Here is a 27,652-nt window from a genome sequence, read left to right as displayed (position 1 = left end):
TCTTTTTATGGCTTGATAACTCATTTCTTTTTAGCGCTGAATGATACTCCATTGTCTGGATGTACCACTTTGTTTATCCATTCACCTACTGAAGGACATCTTGTTTACTCCCACATTTTGGCAATTATGAATAAAGCTGCTACAAACATCTATGTGCATGCTTTTGTGTGGGTGTAAGTTTTCAACTCCTTTGGGTAAATACCAAGGACAGAAATTGCTGCATTGTGTGATGAGAGTGTGTTTAGCTTTCTAAGACACTAACAAACTGTCTCCCAAAGTGGCTGTACCATTTTTGCATTCCCATCAGCAACGAATGAGAGTTCCTGTTGCTCCACATCCTTGTCAGCATTTGGTGTTGTCAGTATTCTGGAGTTTGGCCATTTTAATAGGTGCATAGTAGTATCTCATTACTTTAATTTTCAATTCTCTAATGATATATGATGCTGAATATCTTTTCACACACTTACATGCCATATGGATATATATCTTCCTTAGCGAGGTTTCTGTGAAGGTCTTTGCCCATGTTTTAAGTGGGTTGTTTTCTTATTGTTGGATTTTAAAGCTCTTTACACGTTTTAGATAATAGTCCTTTATCAAATGTCTTTTTTTTTTTTTTTTTTTTGAGACAGAGTCTTGTTTTGTCGCCAGGCTGGAGTGCAGTGGCACAATCTCGGCTCACTGCAACCTCTGCCTCCCAGGTTCAAGCAATTCTCCTGCCTCAGCCTCCCAAGTAGCTGGGATTACAGCTGCCCACCACCACGCCCGGCTAATTTTTACCATTTTTAGTAGAGACGGGGTTTCACCATGTTGGCCAGGATGGTCTCTATCTCTTGACCTCGTGATCTGCCCACCTCGGCCTCCCAAAATGCTGAGATTACAGGTGTGAGCCACTGTGCCCACCCTCAAATTTCTCTTTTACAAAATTTTCTTCCATACTGTCGCTTAACTTCTCATTCTCTTGACATTATCTTTTGCAGAGCAGAAGTTTTAAGTTTTAATAAAGTCCAGTTTATCACTTATTTCTTTCATATAACTGTGTTTTCAGTGTTATATCTAAAAAATTACCCCCATATCAAAAGTCATTTACATTTCTCCATGTTATTATATTCTAAGAGTTTTACACCTTTATATTTTACATTTAGGTCTTGAATTTATTTTGACTTATTTTTTGTCAAGGGTGAAAGGTCTGTGTCTAAATTATTATTTTGGCATGTGGTTGTCAGGTTGTTCCAGCACGATTTGTTAAAAAGACTATCTTTTCTCTATTGTATTGCCTTTGTTCTTTGTCAAAGGTCAGCTGACTATATTTGTGTGGGTCTATTTGTGAGCTCTCTGTTCTGTTCAGTAGATTTGTTTGTCTAGTGTTCTGCCAATACCACAGTCTTGATTACTATAGCTTTATAGTAAGTTGTGAAATCAGGTAGTGTCAGTCCTCCAACTTTGTTCTTCAACTTCATGTTGGTTGTTCTGAGTCCTCTGCCTCTCCACATAACTTTAGAATCCATCTGTCGATATCCACAAAATAACTGTCTGGGATTTTAATTGGGATTGCTTTGAATCTATAAATCAACTTCAGAAGAACTGACATTTTGACATTGAGTCTCCCTACCCATGAACATGGGATAGCTTCCATTTATTTAGTATTTCAAATTCTTTCATCAATATATGCTTTTAAAGATAATAACTGACTCTTATATTACTATGTATGAAGCAGAGGCATATATTTAACTTTTTTTTTCCAGATATAAGCAAGAGGAGAAGTATGATCATTTGCCCTCAATCAATTTTAAACCTTCCTCTAAGGCTTTCTCCTTACACTAATCCTTAACGAGGCTTAGCCAGCCCAACCGTGATGTTATATGGACATAACCTAACGCATTTAAAAAAAAATAAAGGTTATGCACCAAATAATGTGAATGCTACAGCAATCAGGGGTGTGAAGACAGCTGTGAGCAGGTATGTGTGTGCATGGGATGGAAGGACTCTGCTCCCATTTCAACCCCTTGATCCAACCAAGATTTGTTGCGGTCCAAAATCTGTGGAATGCTAAAAGCTCCTGGGAATATTCCTCCAGAGTACTCCCAAAAGCATAATTGCTTTCAGACTGAGTTTGCCTCCTTAGGTGCATGGGAGCTGCCCAAATAGGTAATTCCAAGTACTTACTCATGACAGAATAACTGAATGAAGGTACCACTCAGGAAACAGTTCTGAATTCTACAGTAGAAAATTCCATATATGCCTATACCTGAATCACGTACATTTTTAAAGATGGAATTTTAGGGTTGGTGGTTCATACCTGCAATCCCAGCACTTTGGGAGGCCAAGGTGGGCAGATCACATGAGGCCAGGAGTTTGAGGCCAGCCTAGCCAACATGGCAAAACCACGTCTCTACTAAAAATTAGCTGGGCGTGGTGGCATGTGCCTGTAATCCCAGCTACTCGGGAGGCTGAGGCATGAAAATCACTTGAACCCAGGAGGCAGAGGTTGTAGTGAGCCAAGATTGCACCACTGCACTCCAGCCTGGGAGACAGGGTAACACTCTGTCTCAAAAAAATAAATAAAGATGGAATTTTAGAATTTTAGAAGCATATTGAAACATACCTGAAAAGGAAAAATAGGAGAAGGCATTCACTTTTTTTAAAGATTAAATCCGAGATAAGACTTTTCACTGACACTCCTTTTAATTAATTTCTCTGGTAAACACCCTCCTACTGCCACACATATCTTTTGAAAAACACATCTCAGGAACATATGTCACCAGCAGTAGTAGCTCATAAGCTGTACTTAAGGTAAAGGTCAAACAGATGTGGGAAGTGACCAAGCACACTCAACAAAATGCCACATGGCCTTATCTGCTTTCCAGGCTAATGCCAAAATGTTTGCACGCAGCATCATAAAATCCAAGCTGTTAGGCTCACTGCCATTTATGTATGAGAAAGGCAGTATTTCTGTACCTAGATCGTGGAGACTATATAGATTATGAATTACAATAAACTTTCAATTATTTTAATTAGCGGGTAACAAAAGTAAACGGAAGTTACAAATACCTTGGACACCCCTATTGAAGCTTATGTCCAGTAAACTTTTACACATTCTATTAAGAACTGATTTTTAACAGCAATTTTGAATCTTTTGTCTCTCTCTTGGCTTCTGACCACTGTGCATGGATGACCAAGTAGAGAAAGAAACAAGTAGAAAGGAGGAACAATAAAGAGATTTCAGTGTTACAGAATTAATTGTCATAGAGCATAGCAGAATGTGACAATCAGACAGACATTCTCAAAACGTTAGATACCATACTGTATCATAATCCAATGCAGGGTTCCTATTACCACATCTCTAAAGGATGATGATTAAGCCTCTGTTTGAAAAAAATCTTTTAAAAGCACTCTTTTTTTTTTTTTTTGAGATAGAGTCTTGCTGTGTCACCCAGGTTGGAGTGCAATGGCACGCGTGATCTCAGCTCACTGCAACCTCTGCCTCCCGGGTTCAAGTGATTCTTGTGCCTCAGTCTCCTAAGTAGCTGGGATTATGGGTGCACACCACCATGCCCGGCTAATTTTTGTATCTTTAGTAGAGACAGGGTTTTGCCATGTTGGCCAGACTGGTCTCAAACTCCTGGCCTCATGTGATCTGCCCGCCTCAGCCTCCTAAAGTACTGGGATTGCAGGCATGAGCTACCGCACCCAGCCCACTCTCTTCTTTTTTATATCTCTGTTAGAAAGTTTTGGCAAACATGCAGACAAAATTCATTGCCATGTAACTTACCTGTCATAACACTGTCCACTGTCCCTACTCACAAAGGCCTGCTTTATAAAAATGAGATTCAAAACACATACAGCTCAAGTCTTAATACATTTTTATTCCTTTTCATATTAGAGGGAAGTAGATTTTTTGATTAAAGTGCATTCCAAAACTGGACTTCTTCTATACAGAAGAAATAACATGGGTATTCTGGGGAACTCCTGTACATATACAAACGCTTCTTTTTGTTTCTTTTAACTTTTCAGGTTTGCCTGTTTCCTCTGGTTCCAGTCCAAGCACTTGTGCTATTCTTCGAGTCTTTACAAATTGCCCTGAAATAATATGTGCTGTGCCTGCCTCTGTACAGTTCAGCTCACCTTTGAGACATTTCATTGTGTTGGTTCCAACAGCGGTCAATTGTGTTGTATTTACCCCAGAAATCACTGCTAACACCAGCACACCAGCCGCCCTTTCTCGTGAGCTTGTGAGTGGTTTATGGAGCAGAAAAAGAGTTAATCGATGGATATGAATTAAACACAGGAAACCAGCACTAGAGGAACCTCAGACTCCAGGCCTAAAACCACTTGTGACTGGAGTGACGTTAATCACAGGAGAGGGGAGCTCCATGGTAACAGGATGCTGAAACCTGACACATACAAGGTACTATGCACTTTTCAAAGCACTTACATTTGATCACTCTCGACTCAAAAAGTGACTCCAGTTTAGATGAAATGTCCTTGTCACAAAGACGGCTGCAATGTCTTGCCCAGGGACAGTCAATCTAGACAAGGACAAAACCACCAACCTACAATAGTCTTCCCTCTCCCTCTCCATCGCTGTCCTCCACCTCTGGCCTCTGCAATACCACCCTCTTCTCCCCATAGCATTTGTAAGCACATATCTGAATTGTTTTGTTTACTTACTTTGTTTACTTGTTTTTGTCTATCCCTCCAATGTAAACCCTATGAGAGCAGGAACTTGCATTTTGTCACTTAAGAGACCACAGAGTACCCAGAACATCTCTCATGCTCAATAAATGTACTTGGCACATACTTGGTGCTCAGCAAATAATGTTGAATGAATAAATGACCTTACGGCCGGGCATCTCCAGAAGTCAGTGCACTTTCTGCCATGGATCTGGGGTGGAAAGGAACGTTCACAGTAATAAACAGCTACCTCGCTGCCAAATACATTCCACAGTAAAAGAAGCAAAGACACAAAAATGACTGTGGGCAAGCCAGTGCCAAAGATGAAGAAAGGCAAGAATGCTCACTTCAGCCCTTAAGGAATTCTGTTTCCTGATAAAGTCTCTAAAGACAAATAATTCCTGGAGACCTGTAACGGATGAGCAGTAGATAGCTTCTCAGTCAGTTCTGCTTCTTTCCTTCATTTAGCAACAAATGAAGTTCAGGGGCAAGGCCAGAGAGTCAAATGAGTGAAAAAAGATGATGGATAGAAGCTCGTTCATCTGGACTCTGGTCGCCTGTTTTGGAGCCAAAGCTCAATCAGTCTGGCAGTTCCTCAAAATATTAAACATTGAGTTACCCTATGACCCAGCAATTCCACTCCTAGGTACCTACCCAAGAGAGATGAAAACATATGTCCACATAAAAACTTGCACGCAGATGTTTGCAGCAGTATTATTCACAGTAGCTGAAATATCTAAACGACCCAAATGTCCAACTGATGAATGAATAAAATATAATGTACCTACATAATACATATTACTCAGCAATGAAAAGAGATGAAGTTGGGCCAGGTGCAGTGGCTCATGCCTATAATCCCAACACACTGGGACACTTGGCCCTTGGGAGGCCAAGGCAGGAGAACTGCCTGAGCCCAGGATTTCAAGACCAACCTCAGTAACATAGCGAGACCCTGTCTCTACAAAGAATAAAAATTTAGCTGGGTGTAGCGGTGAGCACCTATAGTCCCAGCTACCTGGGAGGCTGGAGTAGGAGGATTCCTTGAGCCCAGGAGGTCAAGGCTGCAGTGAGCCGTGATCATGCCACTGCACTCCAGCCTGAGCAACAGAGCAAGAGAGAGGGCGAGAGAGATGAAGTCCTGATGCCAAATGAAGGCAGCCAGTCACAAAAGACCACATATTATGTGATTCCACTTATATGAAATGAATTTGAAGCTGCCTAGAGCCAGGGGAGGCATGACTACCTATGGGTACAGAGCTTCTTTATGGGATGATGAAAGTGTTCTGAAAGTAGATAGTGATGATATTTGCCCAACCCTCTGCATAGTGAACTTAGTAAATATCCATTGAATTGTATACTTTAAATAAGTAAATTGATTGGTATTTGAATTATATCTCAAGAAAGCTGTTATTAAAAACAAACAAAAAAACCCACAAGGCCAGGCACGATGGCTCACGCCTGTAATCCCTATACTCTGGGAGGCTGAGGTGGAAGGATCGCTAAGGGCCGGGAGTTCCAGACCAGCTAGGGCAACACAGCAAGGCTTCACCTCTCCTAAAAAATTAAAAACATTAACTAGGCATGGTGGCATGTACGAGTAGTCTCAACTACTCAAGAGGCTGAAGCAGGAGCATCCCTTGAGTCCAAAAGGCCAAGGTTACAGTGAGCTGTTATTATGTCACTGCATTCCAGCCTGGGGGACAGCAAGACCCTGTCTCTAAAAAAAAGATAAATAAAATAAAAACAAAAACTTCAGCCATGACTAAATCCTCCTATAATTGCAGAGGACCAGAAAACATTAGCACCCCCTGTATTTCCCTCATAGAGAAGGAACAGCACCTCTGCCTTGTAATACCCAGGGTTTTGTGGAGGTGACCCCTGACCCCCTTACTCTCTACACCAGCTTGCCTTGGTCTCCTATTTTACCTTCATCATTCAATAGATTGTTGCTGAGCACCTGCCGTATACCAGGAGCTAGGGAGGCACAGGCTCTGCAGATGAAGGGAGGAGCAGGCTTTGCCTTCAAGGAGCCAATACTTTCTGAAATTTTTCAGCCAACCACACGGCAGGAAACAGAAAAAGGAGAATCAAAAATAGTATTCTGTCCCAGGCGGTGGGCAGAAAAAATGTTTCATGTCTGGGTGGATTCATGTCCACGCTGGAAAAACACACACAGATCTGGTATGCAGACATCTCGAGGGCAGGGTGGGGCAGAGTGCAGAGGGAGCGCCCCAAAGTCAGCTCCGACAGGAAGCTGGAAGACACGAATCCCAGGGCCACAATACAGTGCCGGTGTCACCCTTCAGTTCCACCCGGCAGGACTGTTGGCGTTTTCATTGTGTTTATTTTTCTAAAGTTAAGAGGGACTAGGAGAGGAGGGGTAGAAGACAAGTGATTACTCAGCATTCCCATCGCGTTTCATGTTTGCAAAGCACTCCTGCCCTTGCCTCGAGCTGCCTTAAATTATAAAGGAATTTGAGAATCAAGCCAAGAACTCTAAGTGCTTAGCAGATACAAGGACCTATCATGGGACATCTGGCAAGGTAGGCACGATTTTAAAAATTAATCCCAGAAAATGAACACTATTGAAAAATATAATCCAATATAGTAATCTCTCTGTCAAGCTGACCTGCCCCTTGGTGGTTAATGAACTCAGTAAGCTCACGGTGCAGGCTCAAGTGTTCTCAACCTCCCTCCCCTTCACACCTTGACACGTGCTTACTTTTAAAGAACAGGCACTGACGTCCTTTGAGATGAAAAAGTTCTACGGCTGACGCAGCAAAAATGTTATGGTAGCAGTTAAGAAGAGCGGTTTCTTGCGGGCAGGACTACAGCATCCGGATCACCATAACTGAAGAAATTAACCATTTTTGTGTGACTGTCAAATGGGCCAGCACATCCTACAAGCATATCGTAGTGTGAGCTGTAATATACTAGAAGCACTGTGGGTTTTGGACTGTTTGGACTCAAGTGCATGGTATTTGAAATGAATGTATCTGTGTTTATATTTATATTCAACTAAGCTCAGTGACCCCCTTAGCTTGGTCCATAGGGATGCTGTCTTGAGGAATGTTTATAGGCCAACTGGAGAACTCTTGGTAAATTATAGTGAGCACACTTAAAAGTACTTGTTTTTTTTCTTTTTGAGACAGGGTCTCACTCTGTTGCCCAGGCTGGAGTGTAGTGGGTGTGGTCAGCTCACTGCAGCCTCTGCCTCCCAGGCTCAAGCAATCCTCCCACCTTAGCCTCCCAAGTAGCTGAGACTACAGGTGCGTGTCACCATGCTTGGCTAAGTTTTAAATTTTTTGTAGAGACAAGGTCTCACTATGTTGCCCAGGCTGGTCTTGAACTCTAGGCCTCAAGGGATCCTCCCATCTCAGCCTACCAAAGTGCTGGGATTACAGGAGTGAGCCACCACACTCATCCTTAAAATTACTATTGATATGAACCCTAACAGGACAAAGTGTTTCAATTAACTATTTCTTAGAAATACGCTGAGGTCACATAAAAATGAAAAAAAATTTGAAGAAATATTTTAAAGGTATCACCCGGGCCAGGTGCTATGGCTTATGCCTACAATCCCAACACTTTGGAAGGCTGAGGCAGGAGGATCATTTGAGGCCAGGAGTTTGGGATCAGCCTGAGCAACTTGGTGAGACCCTGTCTCCATTAAAATAAATAAATAAATTAGCTGGGTGTGGTGGCACATGCCTATAATCTCAGCTACTTGGGAGGCTGAGGCAAGAGGATAGCTTGAGCCCAGGAGCTCAAGGCTGCAGTGAGTTATGATCACACTACTGTACTCCAGCTAGGGTGACAGAGCAAGGCCCTGTCTCAAAGAAAAAAAAACAAAAAACAAAAGACATTACCTACTTTATTTCAGACCAAGTCTCCATTCTTCCCTCCCACACTCTGTAGGACAATTAGAAAAGCTTGACAAAACAACACACACAAACATATACACTGCCCCACCCCGCCCCCGCCACACACACACACACACACACACACACACACACACACACACGAACTAACATGGCAGTGAAGAATTACCAGGTCAAAATCTGAAAGACACCAAAACCTAAAAAGACCAGCTCAGCATCTGGGGCTGCTTTCTGCTTGGGGCATCCATCTGCTGATTTAAGAAAGAATTCCTGACCAGGTGCGGTGGCTTACACCTGTAATCCCAACACTGGGAGGCCAAGGTGGGCGGATCACCTGAGGTCAGGAGTTGGCCAGGAGACCAGCCTGGCCAACATGGGGAAACCCCGTCTCTACTAAAAATACAAAAATTAGCCAGGCATGGCAGCGGGTGTCTGTAATCCCAACTACTCAGGAGGCTGAGGTAGAAGACTCGCTTGAACTCGGGAGACGGAGATCACAGTGAGCCAAGATTGAGCCACTGCACTCCACCTGGGCGACAGAGCAAGACTCCATCTCCAAAAAATACAAAAAACAACAACAACAACAAAAAAAGAAAGGATTCCTGAGTGGCTGAGAGGCTGAGCAGCATTTCTGATGGCCTTGTGGAGCCAGGAGGACAAAAATTGAAGCCCTGGGACTTGCCAGTGAGTTGGCTGCAATTTTACACAACACAGAGTAAGACATAGCATGTTACTACAGAGTAAGACAATGATAAAGGTTTAATAAATAGGAATTAAAAGTTAGAACTGTTTAACACAACAATTCTAAATTAGCAGGCACCTAAAAACAAGTCTCAGAAAACATAAAGCAAACAGCTGACATCACCGTAAAGAGACACAAACTACAATCATGGTGGAAGAGTTAACACAGTTCTATCAGTAACAGAGAAAGCAGGAAAAAAAAGTTAGCATATAGCAAACCTGAAAAATGACTCAGAAATTAGAACCTAATTACCATATATAGAACTTTGCCACCAGGCATGGTGGCTCACACCTGTAATTCCAGTACTTGGGGAGGCCAAGATGGGGCTATCACCTGAGCTCAGGAGTTCAAGACCAGGCTGGCCAACATGATGAAACCCCGTCTCTACTAACAATACAAAAATTAGCGAGGTGTGATGACATACGCCTGTAATCTCAGCTACTCAGGAGGCTGAGGCATGAGAATCGCTTGAACCCAGGACGTGGAGGTTGCAGTGAGCTCAGATCGTGCCACTGCACTCCAGCCTGGACGACAGAATGAGACTCCATCTCAAAAAAAAAAAAAAAGAACTTTGCACCCAATGATCCTTAAATATACATTCTTTCCAAGCCCACATGGAAGAGTTAGAAAAATTGAACACATGCTTTTTACCTGCACAACAGGAAAATATGCATCCATTGAGGCTAGACAAAGTGAATTAACCTGGCCTCCTGACAAAAGAGGTATGAGCTGATAAGACTGGAAGAGCTGTAGGCCGGGCGCAGTGACTCACACCTGTAATCCCAGCACTTTGGGAAGCCAAGGCAGGCGGATCACGAGGTCAGGAGATTGAGACCATCCTGGCTAACATGGTGAAACTCCGTCTCTACTAAAAATACAAAAAATTAGCTGGGTGTGGTGGTGGGCACCTGTAGTCCCAGCTACTCGGGAGGCTGAGGCAGGAGAATGGCATGAACCCGGAAGGCGGAGCTTGCAGTGAGCTGAGATCGCGCCACTGCACTCCAGCCTGGGCGACAGAGTGAGACTCCGTCTCAAAAAATAAATAAATAAATAAAAAGATTGGAAGAGCTGTGGTTTCCATAAGCAAAGGATTCTGGAAAAAATAAGGCGACTGCCCTAGTGTCTTGGAGACTTTGAATTGATGCTTTGGCTGGGCCTGAGATGGTGAGAATAAGCAGTAGAAAGAAAAAGGGAAGAGTTCACACAGCCCTCTCTGTCTTCTCTCTGCCCCTGGGAGCTACATGATTACATCGAGTTGTGTGGAAGGGAAAAGGATAATGTGAAACCCCAGCCCTCTGCCAAAAACTAAAGGGAGGCTGCAGTAATAGCAGAGTCTTCCATGCAACCATGCAGATAATTTAGCTGTTCTGTGGCCAAATCCTGCTTCCTTTCCTCCTGCCTTCCCATCTCTTCTTTCTCATCCTGTGTCATCCCATCCCACCCTAGGAACCTGCACGGGGTCCTCGCGGACCATCTCTGCCGTTTCACCATCACAAGGGTTTACATGGGGGCTAGACCCGGAAAATGCACGGTCCCTGTCAAATCTGCCTAATTTCCACCTCATTGGTACCCTAACCTTCTGAGAGAATAACTGGACCCTAAAGATAGTTCTTGGTTTGGTCCTCAACTTCAGTGGCCTGGCTATGCTTTTGTTGTGCTCTGGAGGTTTGGATTAAAAATGTGGATATATGGAGGAAGACTTCTAGGATTTAGAGAACCTGAGCTGAAGTTGGAAGCCTGCGGTGGAGTGGGTACAGACATGACCAATGCTTGGCAGACAAATAGGCAGTCCTAAGTACTGCCCCACAGCCCACTAACAGGTTAATGGAACCACGGCCCTCGCCTGACCTAGTTGAAGGAGATATACAATCAGGCTTTCTGGACCTGCTGCAGTCATGACCTAATTTTCCAAAAGAATCTCAGCAACACCAGAAAGACTCTCCCTCATTTCTCCCCCAACCTGGGAACATTTAGTGCTGAACAGAAAGAGACCCTTAATCAGCAGTGCTTCCTTTGAGCTACTGCCAGCCCAACATCCCAAGTGTCTCCTCGCGAGCCAGCTCTGTCACTGATCCTTCTGTGCCCAAGTGGCCTGGCCACACCAGCACCCTTCACATATGCATGAGCTTTCACCCTGGTGTCTGTGCAAGTTTGTGCTCATGTACTCAACTGGCTGTTTTGAAATCACACTCTGTTCAAAATTGTGTCACCCAAATACTTCCTGAATTTTTACTAGCACTGTTTCAGGAAGTCAAGCATGTTGATGTTTACTCTAAGTGCCTTTTTAATAAGTAACTTACACTGTTTTTCCCTTGCCCTCATCTGGCAGAAGGCCAGCCAGACTTACCCTCGTACATCTCCAGGATGTGAACTGTGTCACCGATCTGCAAGGAGAGCTCCACATCTTGAGAAGCATTGTAGTTATAGATCGCTGGAAATGAGAAATAAAAAAGGGAAATTAGAATGCATGTCACTTGGCTGGGCACGGTGGCTCACGCCTATAATCTCAGCACTTTGGGAGGGCGAGGTGGGTGGATCATGAGGTCAGGAGTTCAAGACCAGCCTGGCCAAGATGGTGAAACCCCATCTCTACTAAAAATACAAAAATCAGCTGGGCGTAGTGGCAGGCGCATGTAATCTCAGCTACTTGGGAGGCTGAGGCAGGAGAACTGCTTGAACCCGGGCAGCAGAGATTGCAGTGAGCCGAGATCACGCCACTGCACGCCAGCCTGGGTGATAAAATGAGACTCCGTCTCAAAAAAAAAAAAAAAGAATGCATGTCACAGTGAACAATTCGGTCAACAAACAACTCTCTATTTAATAATTTCATGTGAATTGCCCACTGTAAAGCAGAGAAATGGATCCTCATTTCACCCATCCAACAAATATGGATCAGTTGCCTGCTACACATCACGAACTCTGTTAGAGACTAGTGATAGAGGGGCAAATCACATGGACATGGCCCCTGTCCCCAGGGAACTTAACAGTTGAGTGCAAGGAAGAAAGATATCAAATATATAATCACAGAAATAACTAGTTAAAGTTGTGATAAGTGTTAGGAAAGAAACAATCCGGTTACAATGAAAATATATTGTGGGATTTTGTTAGTCTGTGCCCTTGTTCATCAGACAACAGCCAGCCTGCAAGAACACGGAACTGATGATCTCTAGGACACAGGCGAGCCATGTCCTGGCTTCCATGGCACAGTATCTGATGGCAAAAGGCCACCTGTGAGGCCCATCCACCCTCCAGTGACAAATTGACACAGGGCACGGTGCAACGATGGTGCCTGGCCCCAGCCCAGGGCACCCTGGGCAACTGGGTTACCACAGCACTTCCTAATCAAGGTGACCTCAGCCACCACAGTCTTTAGGGCTGGCAATGGCTGGGCCGGGTTGTGAAAAATGATAGACTAACTCATAACTCAAAAAAAGAAGACAACCCAATTTTAAGACAAGCCAGAGCTTTGAATAGATATTTTGCCAAAAATTATGTATGAATAGCTAACAGGCACACGAAGAGATGTTCGACACTATTAGTCATGGGAAAATACAAATTAAAACCACAGTGAGATATCACTCCACACCCACTAGAATGGCTATGATAACGAAAAAAGAAAAGGCAGACAAATGGCAAGAATGTGGAGAAACTAGAACTCTCCCGCATTGCTGGTAGGAATGTAACATGATACAGCCCCTTCTGGAAACAGTTGGGGAACTTCTCAAAAAGTTAAACATAAATTTACCATAGGTCCTAGCAATCCATTCCTAGGTACCTACAAAGAGAAATGAAGCCATGTGTCTACATAAGAACCTTATGTGAATGTTCAGAGCTGCGGTGATGGGCTGTAAAGGTGCCCCCCCACCGCCAAAAGAAATCCACATCAAATCCCTGGAACCTGTGTATCTTACCCTGTAAGGCAAAAGAGTTGATTAAGTTAAGGTTTTTTTTTTTAATTATTCTTTAACCTCTGGGATATATGTGCAGAACATGCAGGTTTGTTGCATAGGTATACACGTGCCATGGTGGTTTGCTGAGCCCATCAACCCGTCATCTACATTAGGTATTTCTTCTAATGCTATCCCTCCCCTAGACCTCCACCCCCCAAAAGGCCCCAGTGTGTGATGTTCCCCTCCCTGTGTCCTTGTGTTCTCATTGTTCAACTCCCACTTATGAGTGAGAACGTGTGGTGTTTGGTTTTCTGTTCCTGTGTTACTTTGCTGAGAATGATGGTTTCCAGCTTCACCCATGTCCCTGCAAAGGACATGAACTCATCCTTTTTTATGGTTGCATAGTATTCCGTGGTGTATATATGCCACATTTTCTTTATCCAGTCTATCATTGATGGGTAGTTGGGTTGGTTCCAAGTCTCTGCTATTGTGAATAGTGCCACAATAAACATACATGTGCATGTGTCTTTATAGTAGCATGATTTATAATCCTTTGGGTATATACCCAGTAATGGGATTACTCGATCAAATGGTATTTGTGGTTCTAGATCCTTGAGGAATCACTACACTGTTTTCCACAATGATTGAACTAGTTTACAGTCCCAAAAACAGTGTAAAAATGTTCCTCTTTCTCCACGTCCTCTCCGGCATCTGTTGTTTCCTGACTTTTTTTTTTTTTTTTTTTGAGACGGAGTCTTGCTCTGTTGCCCAGGCTGGAGTGCAGTGGAGTGATCTTGGCTCACTGCAACCTCCACCTCCTGAGTTCACACCATTCTCCTGCCTCAGCCTCCCCAGTAGCTGGGACTACAGGTGCCCGCCACCAAGCCCGGCTAATTTTTTTTGTGTTTTTAGTAGAGATGGGGTTTCACCATGTTAGCCAGGATGGTCTCGATCTCCTAACCTCATGATCCACCCGCCTCAGCCTCCCAAAGTGCTGGGATTACAGGCGTGAGCCACCGCACCCAGCCTCCTGACTTTTAATGATCGCCATTCTAACTGGCGTGAGATGGTATCTCATTGCAGTTTTTATTTGCATTTTTCTAACGACCAATGATAAGGATTTTGAGAGGAGTTCTCTTCCCTGAATTATCAGGGTGGCCTTAAATGCAATCACATATATCTTTACAAGAGAGAAAGAGAGAGAGCTGAGAGACACACTGGAGAGAAGGCGACATGCAGATGGAGGCTGAGATTGAACTGATGTGACTGCAAGTCAGAGAAGACCAGTATCCACCAGAAGCTGGAAGAAGCAAGGAACAGAACCTCCCCGAGGGCCTCCGGAGGGAGCACAGCCCTGTTTGCATCTTGACTTCCTAACTCCCATCTCCAGAACTGTGAGAGAATAAACCCCCACTGTCTTGAGACATCAAGTGTATAATTTGTCACAGCAGCCACTGAAATCCACTACAGTAGCATTATTCACAATAGCCCCCAAAATGGAAATAATTTATTAACTGATGAAAGGATACACAAAGTATGGTATATCCATGCAATGGAATACTATGCAGCAATGAAAAGAAATGGAATACAGACACATACTGCAACATGAACGAACCTCAAAACATTACACTAAAGGAAAGAAGCCAGATGCAAAAGACCACATAGTTTATGACACCATTTATTCAAAATGTCCAGAATTTAGCAAATCTATCAAAGGCAATATAGGAGATTATTGGTTGCCTGGGGCTGTGAGGAGGGAATGGTGATTGACCACAAAAGGCCCTAAGGAGCTTCTTGGGGAGATGAAAACATCCTAAAACTGGGTTGCGGTGATATTTACACAACTCTGTAAATTTACTAAAAATCAGTGAATTATATGCTTAAAACGGGTGGATTTTATGGTATATAAATTACACTTGACGGAAGCTGGCTTTTTTTTTTTTTAAGTAGATTTACTTCTTACCCTCACTCTACTGATGAGGGAACTACATCTTTCCAGGAAAAAAGAACTCCCTTAGAGATTCAGCTCTAGCCATGGACTTGACAATCCAAGGAACCCATAAGGCTCCCATCTCTGCAGGCCTGATGAGTGGCCATCCACACTGATGAATGGATAGTCACTCAGTCCATCAGTATATCCCACAGGGAAGAAAGGCGTCCTTGACATTGCCAGTGGTGGGTCTTCCCGGCTCTTCCCAGCTCTTCCCTGGGCCTGCAGTGCACCCTGCACCTGCAGCTTGGCTTACATCACAGTCAACCTCTCAGTGAGCAGGAAGGAGCACACGTCCAGCCACCTGTTTTCCAGTGGCCTCTCCTTGATAAAGGAAGTCATCCAGGTAGTGCTCTCCTGCACTCCTGGCACAGAAGCCTGGACAAAGTATGTTGGAATTTATTTTACTATTGAGCTTATGGACTAGGCTATGAATTCACAACCAGGATTGGCTGGTGACATAGGTTAGGAGAAATCGCACGCAATTCAGAAGTAGGAGTAATTCCCAATTCCTAGACTTTCTCATGGGTCACTGGGCCACCGCTGCTATTCCAGTGGAGTTCAACTCCTTCATTCGTCTGCTGGTTTACGCGAATGCTCTGCCTGCTAGTTTGGCAGCCCTCATACCCTTGACATCTCCTACTCCCTATTCATGGCCTTGTACTGAAATGGTCCCTTCCATTGGCCCCCTTCTCAAATGAAAACAGGAAGTAGTGAGGTCACTGAGTCACAATGCATTGTGTAATGACCAAGCTTCACCTCTTCCTGGTTCCGGTCATTGGAAAAGTAAGCAGAAGCTCTCAAAGGCAGCACCTTGCACTGGAAGCTCCAAACACAAACACCTACCAAGGACTGCTGGAAACACACACACACACACACACACACACACACACACACACACACACACACATACACGCACACACCAAAGACTGGTTTGCTTAAAACCTAGATCTCTAAGCCTGACCCAAAATACCTCCAAAATTGTCCCAGCCCGTAATTATCTGTCTTTGTCTCCACTATCTGTGAAATTCCAACCTACTCTCCAGTGAAGACTCCTATGTTCTCCCCTAAATTCTGAGCTCAGTCCATGGTTTGTTTCTGCCTAGAACAAGGGCCTGTCTTGATTTGTAACAATCCAAATCTCACATCCACAATGCAATTCAACAAATGGCTACTAGCTCCCAATTACCTGCGTGGATCTCTTTCTTCTCTGACATTCCACAACAATTTTCCCTTCCAGCGCAGTTTGGGTTTTTAACCATAGACAATCTTGTGTAATTGTCTGCCATCAATTAGAAGGAAATCCCTATGATTGGGGCCCTCATTACACATTACTTTTGTGTCTTTCTCATTACAAGGCACAGGCTTAGTCCCAAAGAAAGTACTCAAGGTATAATAACGATGTCAGAAAAGAATATATTTTAAAAACACATATTTTTATCTCTTCTATAAAATCCATCAAAAAATTCAGTTATTCACCACTTCTTCCCCAAACTCAAACACACTTCTGCTTTCCTCCAGAGCAGAGGCTGTGGTTTCCCATCACTCAAGAAAGGGTTACTAAAATCACTTCTCCATCCATTTGGTTTATCACAAGACAGAATCTGCCTCTCCAACCTAAGCTTTCAAAGAGATTCATGTTAGAAGCACATCCCTTCAACAATGCCTTTCACTGGAATGAAAAGTCACCGCTTAGAGGATGTTTGTACAATCTGTTTCATGTCTCTGGGCAAAAGCACAAACAAGATTTCCAATCACCGCCATCATCTATTCATTCTAACTCTTGGGTTTGGTAGTATGCCCTCCATATCATAATATACCTCATATTTCCAGTGTATTTCATAGTTTACTTTCATATATATCTTAGTAATTGTATAGAGTGGATGCCAGGTGTCACATTATTTAATGGGGAAGCTGAGACTCAGAAGGGTTAAACCCAGCTTGCAAGCAGCAAAGCTGTTATAAAGCTGGTCTGTTCATCACATTTGACCAAGCCAGTCCATAGTGGTGAAGATATGCCCTGGAATAGCCCAGAAACAAAGAGAAGAGCCTAGATTTCTCTCTTTAAATGACCATCCTACTTCCCAAACCAAGCTTTCTCATCACACACATCAGTGACTGGTGATCACATTGTCCGCTAGTCTGATGCTATTTCAAGAATGAGAGTACAACTAATGCACTTAGTGGGCCCATAGTTTCTTTCTAGAACATGAATAACTGTTATAGAGAAAGCTAGAGAAATGGGAAACCAAGAAAAACCTCAGGGTAAGCAAAACGGATTCAAGACTCAACTTTACCACTTACACAATGCATGACTTTGAATGAGCTACTAAGCCTAGGCCTCAGTTTCTTATCTGTAAAACAGGATTGCCTTTAAAGAGCCCTCTGGTTCTAACGCCTTCTGATTCACGGGGTAATGAGAAGAGGCAAAAGAAACATGTGCCATTTTTGAACCGGCAGGCACCACCACAATCTCTTGTTTTGACTGAGGAAATTAAACAAGAACCGGGAGTTGCTGTACATACGTTGCCTCGCTGGCTGCCATGAACAGCACTGGGAAAGACAAATTGCTGGAATTCTTCCCTAAGCAGCTTACTGTTTATAACAGGAAAGTATAATTTTGCAGAGCCAAGTAGACAAGACAAAATAGTTTGCATTTTACTGAATCTTTGATTTGGCTGTTTCTTTTAAACCAGGCTTACATGAGAGAAGAAAACTGAAGTCCTGGGATTATGCAATAAGAAACCAACAGAACAGACTTACTGGCTGCAAACTGAGTGATCAGTTTTGACAATGAAAAGTCTGTAGGCTAGAAAGTAATAAATATTTCTTTTTTTATGTTTATTTTTTATTTTTTTGAGACAGGGACTCACTCTATCAACCAGGCCAGAGTACAGTGGCACAATCGTGGGTCACTGTAGCCTTGACCTCCCTAGGCTCTGGTGATCCTCCCACCTCATCCCCCCAAGTACCTAGGACGACAGGAATGTGCCACCACACCTGGCTAATTTTTAAACTTTTTTTGTAGAGACAAAGTTTCACCATGTTGGACAGGCTGGTCTCGAACTCCTGGGCTCATGTGATCCACCCACCTTGGCCTCCCAAAGTGCTCAGATTACAGGCATGGGACATCCAGCCCGGCCAAGTAATGAATATTTCTAATAAATGAGATTATTACATGAATCCTCAAACTACAATCCCCTGAAGAATAGCTACATTATATTTTTTATTAGTCACCTGATAGAATCTACAAAAGAAAGATCCAGCAAACACAGAATGAGATACCCATTGGAGACATATATCATTCATAATATTCCAAAGATGACTATGGCCAGGTGCAGTGGCTTATGCCTGTAATCCCAGAACTTTGGGAGGCGGAGGCAGGTGGATAAGTTGAGGTCAGGAGTTCGAGACCAGCTTGGCCAACATGGTAAAACCCCATCTCTACTAAAAATACAAAAAAAAACCACACAAAAAAACTAGCTGGGTGTGGTGGCTCATGCCTGTAATCCCAGCTACTCAGAAGGCTGAGGCAGGAGAATCGCTTGAACCTGGGAGGCGGAGGCTGCAGTGAGCCAGCATCACACCACTGCACTCCAGCCTGGGCAACAGAGTGAGACTCTGTTTCAAAAAAAATTAAAAAAAGATGGTTACAATTCTTCTTTTCCATTATGATCTTGATCTGCCTAGTTTCAGATATGCATTCTATAAAAACTAAAGAGGCACAACTCATCTTTGATCCTCATCTTGGCTTTCCTGCAATGATATCCAAGAAGGCCAAACAGATTTCATTTTCTTATGCTCTTTAATTACACTGTACTATAAGGACTAGAAAATCATATTCAATAATAGGTATAACACCAAGAAGTCCAATCTGTGGTTTTAGGATGATAATTACAAGTAGGTTCCAAATCAGTCTTTCTACAATGAGATGACCATCACGCCACCTCTCCGCTCAGATCTATCCAGGACGGAGGCTATCAGGTTAGGACATCGGTTCTATTTCTCACCAACAGTACTCCATAAGAGCAGGCTCTTACAGGATTCTTAACTTCATTTTCTAGATAGTTTAGGAGAAGAGAGGATTTCATAATCAATGCATTGATTACTATTTAGAAATCTCTATCTTGGCCGGGTGCAGTGGCTCATGTCTGTCATTCCAGCATTTTGGGAGGCCGAGGCAGGTGGCTCACTTGAGGCCAGGAGTTCAAGATCAGCCTGGCCAACATGGTAAAACCCAGTCTCTACTAAAAATATAAAAATTAGACAGGCATGGCAGCACGCACCTGTTATCCTAGCTACTCGGGAGGCTGAGGCATGAGAATCGCTTGAATCCAGGAGGTGGAGGTTGCAGTGAGCTGAGATCGTGCCACTGCACTCCAGCCTGCACGACAGTGAGACTCTGTTTAAAAAAAAAAAAAAAGAAAGAAAGAAAGAAAAGAAAAGAAAAAAATCTCTATCTTAAAGATTATATATATTTGTGAAGGGAATAGATAAATATCTTGAACTGGAGGGATATTTCTCAGATATAAACTCAAATATTGTTTCTTGATGGCCTCACTGGCAGCAAGTGATGACTTAGAAGCCACATCATTTACATGAATATGAGATTAAATTTACATGAAATGCTTACAGCAGGAAAGCAGAAACAAGGCAATTCGAAATTACAGAACAAAGGCCCAGCATAGTGGCTCACGCCTGGAATCCTAGCATTTCGGGAGGCTGAGTGGGAGGATTGCTTGACCTCAGGAGTTCGAGACCAGCCTGGGCAACATAGGGAGACCCTGTCTCAAAAAATAATAAAAATTAGCCAGGCATAATGGTGTGTGTCTATGGTCCTAGCGACCCGAGAGGGTGAGGTGGGAGGATCGCTTGAGCCCAGGAGGTTGAGGCTTCAGTGAGCTGAGATTGTAGCAGTCGAGGCTACAGTGAGCTGAGATTGTACCACTGCACTACGTAGGCGACAGAGCAAGATCCTGTCTCAAACAAACAAACAAAAACAAAATTACAGAACAAAGAGTCTATGGTGTATAATCATAGGAGTTTTTTCCCACAGCTTCCTCCTCTGAAAAAGGGAGGCAACAGTACATTCTTCCTATGGTTTTGTGAGGCCCAAAAAGGAGAATTTGTGCAGGGCCAGAATGATGACTAACACCTGGCAGACAGTGAGTAAAGAGCAGTCTCCTCCCCTCCACTCCTTCCCCTTTCTCGCCGTGTCCAGCTTCCCATTCAGGGCATGGTGACACCTACATCCTCAAAGATGGACACTACCCCCTCATCAATAAACCAGTGGGAGTCGGTCAATGAAAACAGTGAATCAGGAAGGACTGGAGAGGTCAAGAACAAATCAGCCTCAATGGTCCTTCCAAGGCAATGGCTGATGGACAATGAAATGCAGATGTCTTTGATTAGAGCAAAGCCATTTTATTGCAGGCCGCTAAATACAGAGCTCCTTTAAGAAACAGCACCAGGTGCGGGGAGTATTTTAATACATTCACCATTTCTTGCTGCCCCTTCCAAGCATTTCTGCAACAATTCATTGAGAAACCAGGGTATTATCCAGAATACTAAAGATGGCCTCAGCCATGTACTCACCACAGGACCCTCAGGCTGTATATAATATCAAAGGTACACATGCTAATGTTATTCACGCCTATAGTTCTATTAGCCTCCATTTTTCTCAATGAATATCTTCCTTATTAAACAAAAAAGGAAAAAGTAAAACAGAAAAAAATCTGATAGCAACTATTGCAGTCTTTAATAATGAAGGAAAATAGCTCACTACCCAGCCCAGAACATATTTTCCAAAGCAAATAAAGTCTCCTTATCAGGTTCTTCTTGGTACACATCCTTATGAAACAAAAGGTGAACAGATCTAAGATTAAGACGGTCACATCTAAGACTCTGTTGAGCTAAGACTCTGTTATAGACAGAAATCATCACTGAGGAATAGAGAATCTGAAGATAAATGCCAGAGGTTACTGTGGAATCTAGAAAAAGCACTTTTAAATGATAGTTGAGGATGTCACCGATTATCTTCTCTATATGTACATGAATGAGACAAACACATTTCACTGAGAAAAGTAATGATCCCCAACCAGGCTACACAAGTCATTACTTTGACAATATCAACCTAAAAAATGCAAGTACAATAGCAGCTTCCGGCCCTGGGCCAGTCTGCGGACAAGCTCTGGCCTGACTCCTTTAACCTCTGGATCCTACTCAGGAGGATTTTAGAACTGAATCTCAACTTCCTGGGTATTTATACACTCCAGAATCACACCCTACTGAAATTGCAGTGAGGAAACAGAAGGATAGGACATGTGTACATACGTGTGTGTGTGAAGTTCAAAGTGACAGACCTGATGTGATTATTTCACATTGCATGTCTGCATCAAAACATCTCGTGTACCCCATAAATATATACACCTACTATGTACTTATAAAAATTAAAAATAAAACAAAATTTTTTAAAAAGTGAAGCACTAAAAAATATCTACAATTTTAAAAAAGAAAGAAAAGTGATAGACCAAGGCGAACAAAATTACAGCTGTGCCATTGAAGATATTTTCCATAATGTGGCCAAAAAACTACCATCCTGGACTCTAGGGCAAGTGATTCGATCTTTGCCGGCTTCTGTTCCCTCATCAGTAAAGTGAGCTGGTGTTTTACCTAACTCTTCTGGTTAAGAATAAAATGAGAAGAAACAACGAGCAACTATTGGTTATGTCTTTGGAACCAAGATCTTTCAGCATCAAAGACAAGTATACAATCAAAAAGGTTAACTGATTCTGGGACGACATGGGTTGGAAATATCAGTTTGAATTTGGGATTTGTTTTCTACCTAAAAAATACATATATCAATTCTACTTGTTGCCCAGGTGGACCAGGGAAGCAACCCATCAGGGACCAGATGAATTATCCTGCTTTAAGCATTAAAAACTAGGCAAAATGTATATGACACGTTGGTTTTCAGACACTGAACAGCAGGCAATGCAGGGAGTGATACCTGAGAGGAGAGAAACAGATAAGTGAAGTCTACACCTGCCTGCACTTACTGCTTGAACAGGGTTTCCAGGCTATTGTGCAGGCAGCCAGTGGTCACTCTGAGACCAGGAGAGTGGAGAATTCAGGGGGGTCAAGGTGGCTAGAATGTGCAGGACAGAGAACCAGAGAGAAGAGGGCTGCTCAGAGAGAGTGCTAGAGATGTGTAGAAGGTTCCCCAAGTCTTTAGCTGAGTACTGGTCAGTGCATGTGTGTGAAAATACCCGAGGCTAAGAAAAAAATCAGTGGAAAAGAGCAAGAGGCATTGTTCCCAACCCACGCACATGGATGAGAACAGCTTACAGATCCCACAACCAGAGTAGAGAAAGCTTGGAATATGAGGGTACTGGGCTGAGAGCTCAGAAGGGTACTGAGTACTTGGTAGTGCAGTGTTACAGACTGAATGTTTGTCTCCTGTACCCCTAAATGTTTATGTTGAAATCTACGCCCATAGTATTAGGTATTAGGAGGTGGGCTTTTGGGAGGTAATTAAGTCATGAGGGTGGAGCTCTCATGAATGGGATTCGTGCTCTTATAAAAGACCCCAGAGAGCCCTTTTTGTACCATGCAAGGACACAGTGATAAGTTGGCAGTCTGCAACCCAGAAGGTTGCCCTCACCAGAACCTGACAATGCTGGAACCTTGACCTTGGACTTTGAGCTGCCAAAACTGTGAGAAATCTATTTCTGTTGTTTACTAGCCACCCAGTCTATGAGACTTTGTTACAGCATCCCAAATAGACTTAGACATGTAGCCAAACTGGCCCCAGAATAAAGGCTGTGTTGGTCCTGCATAACAAAGCTTAAATGCAAACCTTGAATACGTTTTCCAATAACTAGCTCAGCCTTGTTCTGCATTGCATTGCATCTGCATTGCAGAACAAGACTCAAACTCCCAAGAGGATTAAATTCATGACTGACATCTGGTTCAAGATTACCAAGTAGCCAAAGAAGAAGAAAAATATTACTCATAGTTAGCAGAAAAGAGACTTTTAGAAAAAGACCCAGAAATGACATAGATCAGGCAACAGAACAAGTCCCAATTAATTTAAAAGGATGCAAATCATACAAAGCATTTTCTTTGAATACAATAGAATTGAATTACCAATTAGTATCAGAAAGATACTTAGGAACTCTCAAAATATTTGAAAACTAAACACACACCTCTAAATAACCCGAGGAACATTCCAATATCAACATCACCCAACATATTATGATGAAAAAAGGAAAAAACTATGATCATCCTAATAGATATAGAAAAGACATTTGGTAAAATCTGATCTCTATTCATAATAAAAGCCTGTCAGCAAAGTAGAAAAAAACATCCATGATACACATCTAGCAAACACCATAATGAACTGTTAAATATTAAATGTGTTCCTCTAATACCAGGTACAAGGCAAAGATATCTGCTTGAATCACTCTATTTCACATTTTAAGGGTGGGTCTAGCTAATGCAATAAGGCAAGAAAAAGAAATAAAAGGTATATTAATTACAAAGGATAATATAAAATTGTGTTTATGAGCAAATACCATGATTATCTATATAGAAAATCTTAAGGCATTTGCAAAAACAAAGTTACTACAACTAATATGTGAGTTTTTAGGGAGGTTTCAGGGCCTAATTTTTTGGTCAATGTATAAGAATCCATTGTATTTCTCTATACTGCAACAAACAATATGAAATTGCTTGGTTATGATAAAAAGTGCATTTCTTCTCACGAAGTGCAGGTGTAGTAATCTGAAGACTATGCCCCAGAGAAACACTTGCACAAGTGTACCAGGAAATATGTACAAGAAAGTTCACGGAAGCACTGTGTGTGATAGCCCTTTGAAAAGAGATTCACCCCTAATGTCCATGGAAAGGAAAATGGAGAAATAAATTATGGCATATTCAGATATAGAATTCTATATGGCAGGGAAAATGAGTGCATGCATGACACTAACAGAATGTAGAGCGAATTGAAAAATTATAGAAAAAATATACACAGGATGATGCCTTTAGATATAATACCAAATCTTACAAAACTAAGTGAAATGAATTTGCATATACATATGTGTATGGATGATAAAACTACAGAAAAAAAAGGAGGAAATGAAACACACTAACCCGAGGGTATGTTTACATCCAGGGTGGGGCCAAGGTGTCAGACAATTAGGGAAGAGCATGAGTATAGGATTAATATACTGAGAATCATGTTGTTTGCAATTCATTTGACAGGGATATGTAGGTACTTTTACTACTGTTCTTCTTCATACTCTTCGCAAATGGTGTAAATTTATTTATTTATTTATTTATTTTTGAGATGGAGTCTCACATCATCGCCCAGGCTAGAGTGCAGTGGCACCATCTTGGCTCACTGCAACCTCCCCTTCCCAGGTTCAAGTGATTCTCCTGCCTCAGCCTCCCAAGTAACTGGGGTTACAGGCATGCACCACCACACTTGGCAAATTTTTGTATTTTTAGTAGAGACAGGGTTTCACCATGTTGGCCAGGCTGGTCTCGAACTCCTGGGCTCAAGCAATCCTCCCACTTTGGCCTCCCAAAATGCTGGGGTTACAGGCATGAGTCACCATGCCCAGCCTGGTATAAATATTCTTTATGCATTCAATGTTTAATTAAAACAACAAAAACCAGTTAGACAGATATTTATATATGTATGCAGGAGAGGATCATAATGACAAAAGGAAACCTGTTTACATAATTGATGGCACGTTAACACAAACCTACATATAGGTATTATTCCAGTGGTTAGCGACGTTTAGCACACATCGGAATTACGTGAGAGGCTTCCTCCAACCCAGGTTGCAAGGTCCCAAACCTAGTTTCTGATTCAGTAGGTTGGGAATACAGCCCCAGAATGTGTGTTTGTAGCACATTCTCAGATACCACTGGTGCTCCTGGTTCAGAGATGACATTGCAAAACCCCTGCATTACTATATGTGAGCCTCATGCAAACCAGCAGAGAAGAAAGAGCTCATAGTCCTCGTTTTACAGATAAAGAAACATAATCTCTGAGAGATTAAGAGGTCTGCAGTATTACATAATATTTAATCACACCAGCTCTGGACTCAGACTGTTTATGTCCAACCCTGGCTCTATACTTGCTGATTCTTATTGAAGGTAATTCTAGATCCAATTGCAGTTTTCACTTACGAGAAAACTATGACCTGAATAAAGTAGCTTGCTTAAAATCATAGAGAATTAGAAGCAGTCTAGGATGAGCAAGCTGGAACCATTTTTTTCAAGGGCCACATTAGTGATCTTTATAATAAATTTTACCCTGTATTAAATTATACTTTTAAAGTGAACAATAAAAACAGTGGAGGAATAAAAACAAATGACCAATTACCTTTTATGCAATGAAGGAATGATAATGAAATAAACAAATGAAACATTCAGGTCTATGAATTATTAAATATGAATATATCAGAGAGTTAGAATGACCCTCTGATATATTTTCCTTCTTCATATATATATGTAAGCAACCAAATAAAATTTTCTTTTTGAGATACAATTAGTCGCAATCAATTCAAAGCAAAGAAACGAAAAATTCTTTTCAATCTCATTTCTTCTTCCAGTCTGAAGAAAGGTAAATCAGTATTTCTATGACTTAATTTTAGAAGAAATGAAAACTTAAATTCACTGGAACTGCACTTTTTTTTTTGATACAGAGTCTAGCTTTGTCGCCCAGGCTGGAGTGCAGTAGCAAGATCTCAGCTCACCGCAACCTCTGCCTCCCGGGTTCAAGAGGTTCTCCTGCCTCACCTCCAGAGTATCTGGGATTACAGGTGGCCATCACCACGCCCAGCTAATTTTTGTATTTTTAGTAGAGATGGGGTTTCACTATGTTGGTCAGGCTAATCTCAAACTCCTAACCTCAGGTGATCTGCCTGCCTTGGCCTCCCAAAGTGCTGCGATTACAGACATAAGCCACTGCACCTGGCTCCAAGCAATTTGTTTAAGTCAAGAAACGTATGTGTGGCATTCTTTCTGGTTCCTGCATCTGCGACTTTTCATTGCCTTCAAGTTCAACTGAGTTTAAAATTCTTGCATCACAATTTTTTTTTTTTTTTTGGTAGACATGAGGTCTTACTACGTTGCCCAGACTGGTCTTGAACTCCTGGGCTCAAGTGATCCTCCCGTCTTGGCCTCCCCAAGTGCTGGGATTACAGGTGTGAGACACTGTGCCCAGCTCACAAATTTTTTTTGTTTAAAAGATTGAAAGAAGAACCAAGAAAATAGACACACATCATGTTCCTGTAGGAAAAAAAGTAATCTTACGAAGAGTTCAATTCTCTAAATAAGACATAGACTAAATTAAATTCCAAATGAAATAAAAAAGGTTTTTAGAAAATGACACAAAAATGGTAATAAAATATATCTGGAAGAATAAACATGTGAAAAAAGTTAAAAAATAGTTTAAAATAGCTTGAAAATGAAAAATTAAAGGGAGACTTGCCTCAACATATTTATGTCAGGTTACCACTGCCATGGCAATGCATGGAAGTTACTGCCCCTTCCCATGGCAACAACCCAAAGACACAGAAGCTACACTCCTTTTTCTAGAAATTACTGCATACTCTGCCCCTTAATCTGTCTGTAACTCAAAGTGGTATAAATATGACTGTAGAACCAGAGCTGCCATTGTGGGCACACTGCCTATGGGGTAGCCACAAGGAACAGTCCCTCTGCCACTGCTGTACACTGCCACTTCAATCAAAGTCACTGTTTAACACCACTGGCTCACCCTTGAATTCCATCCTAAGTGAAGCCAAGAACCCTCCCAGGTTAAGCCCCAATTTGGGGACACACCTATCCTGCATCATGTATGGGTATTAAGTTAGACAGTTAGTGATAAAATTGCCATAACTTTTTCTAAGTGGAACAAAACTATGCTGAAATATCTTAGTATATGATGTTCTATTTTCATTAAATAAGTAAATGTGTGTTTCAAAAACACAGAAAATGGCCAGGCATGGTGGCGCACACCTGTAATCCCAGCACTTTGGGAGGCCAAGGCAGGCGGATCGCTTGAGCCCAGGAGTTTGAGACCAGCCTGAGCAACAGGGCAAAACTCCATCTCTACAAAAAGTTAGCCAGGTGTGGTGGTGCGTGTCTGTGGTCCCAGCTACTCAGGAGGCTGAGGTGGGAGGATCACTGGAGCCTGGCAGGTGGAGGCTGCAGTAGGCCATGATCCTGCCACTGCACTCCAGCCTGGGTGACAGAGAGAGACCTTGTCTCAAAAAAACAAACAACAACAACAACAATAAAAGCACAGAAAAACATCTTCATGTCCATACTATAAATTATTAATGGATGCTTAGAAAACTAGAGAAAGTATTATCTAATACTTTGTAGTTTGCTTGACAAAGATGAGGATATATCTTTATTCATAAAACACAATGAGACATACAAATACATACACACACCA

At 42.3% G+C, this 27,652-nt stretch overlaps 1 protein-coding gene across 2 annotated transcripts in view; it reads right to left on the bottom strand.

Moving 5' to 3' along the window:
* Positions 1-27,652, bottom strand: part of DOCK5 (dedicator of cytokinesis 5) — a 233,154-nt gene that overhangs the window by 162,870 nt on the left and 42,632 nt on the right. For both annotated transcript variants that reach the window (XM_003823556.6, XM_024929894.4), the window contains exon 2: positions 11,642-11,725. In XM_003823556.6, coding sequence (XP_003823604.1) covers positions 11,642-11,725 — 84 coding nt within the window. The remainder of the gene's footprint in view (positions 1-11,641; positions 11,726-27,652) is intronic.

Source organism: Pan paniscus, chromosome 7 (assembly GCF_029289425.2).
Source record: "Pan paniscus chromosome 7, NHGRI_mPanPan1-v2.0_pri, whole genome shotgun sequence".
Classification (NCBI taxonomy): Eukaryota; Metazoa; Chordata; class Mammalia; order Primates; family Hominidae; genus Pan; species Pan paniscus.
The sequence above is the reverse complement of the archived record's forward strand: the minus strand, read 5'-3'. Positions and strand labels throughout refer to the sequence as shown.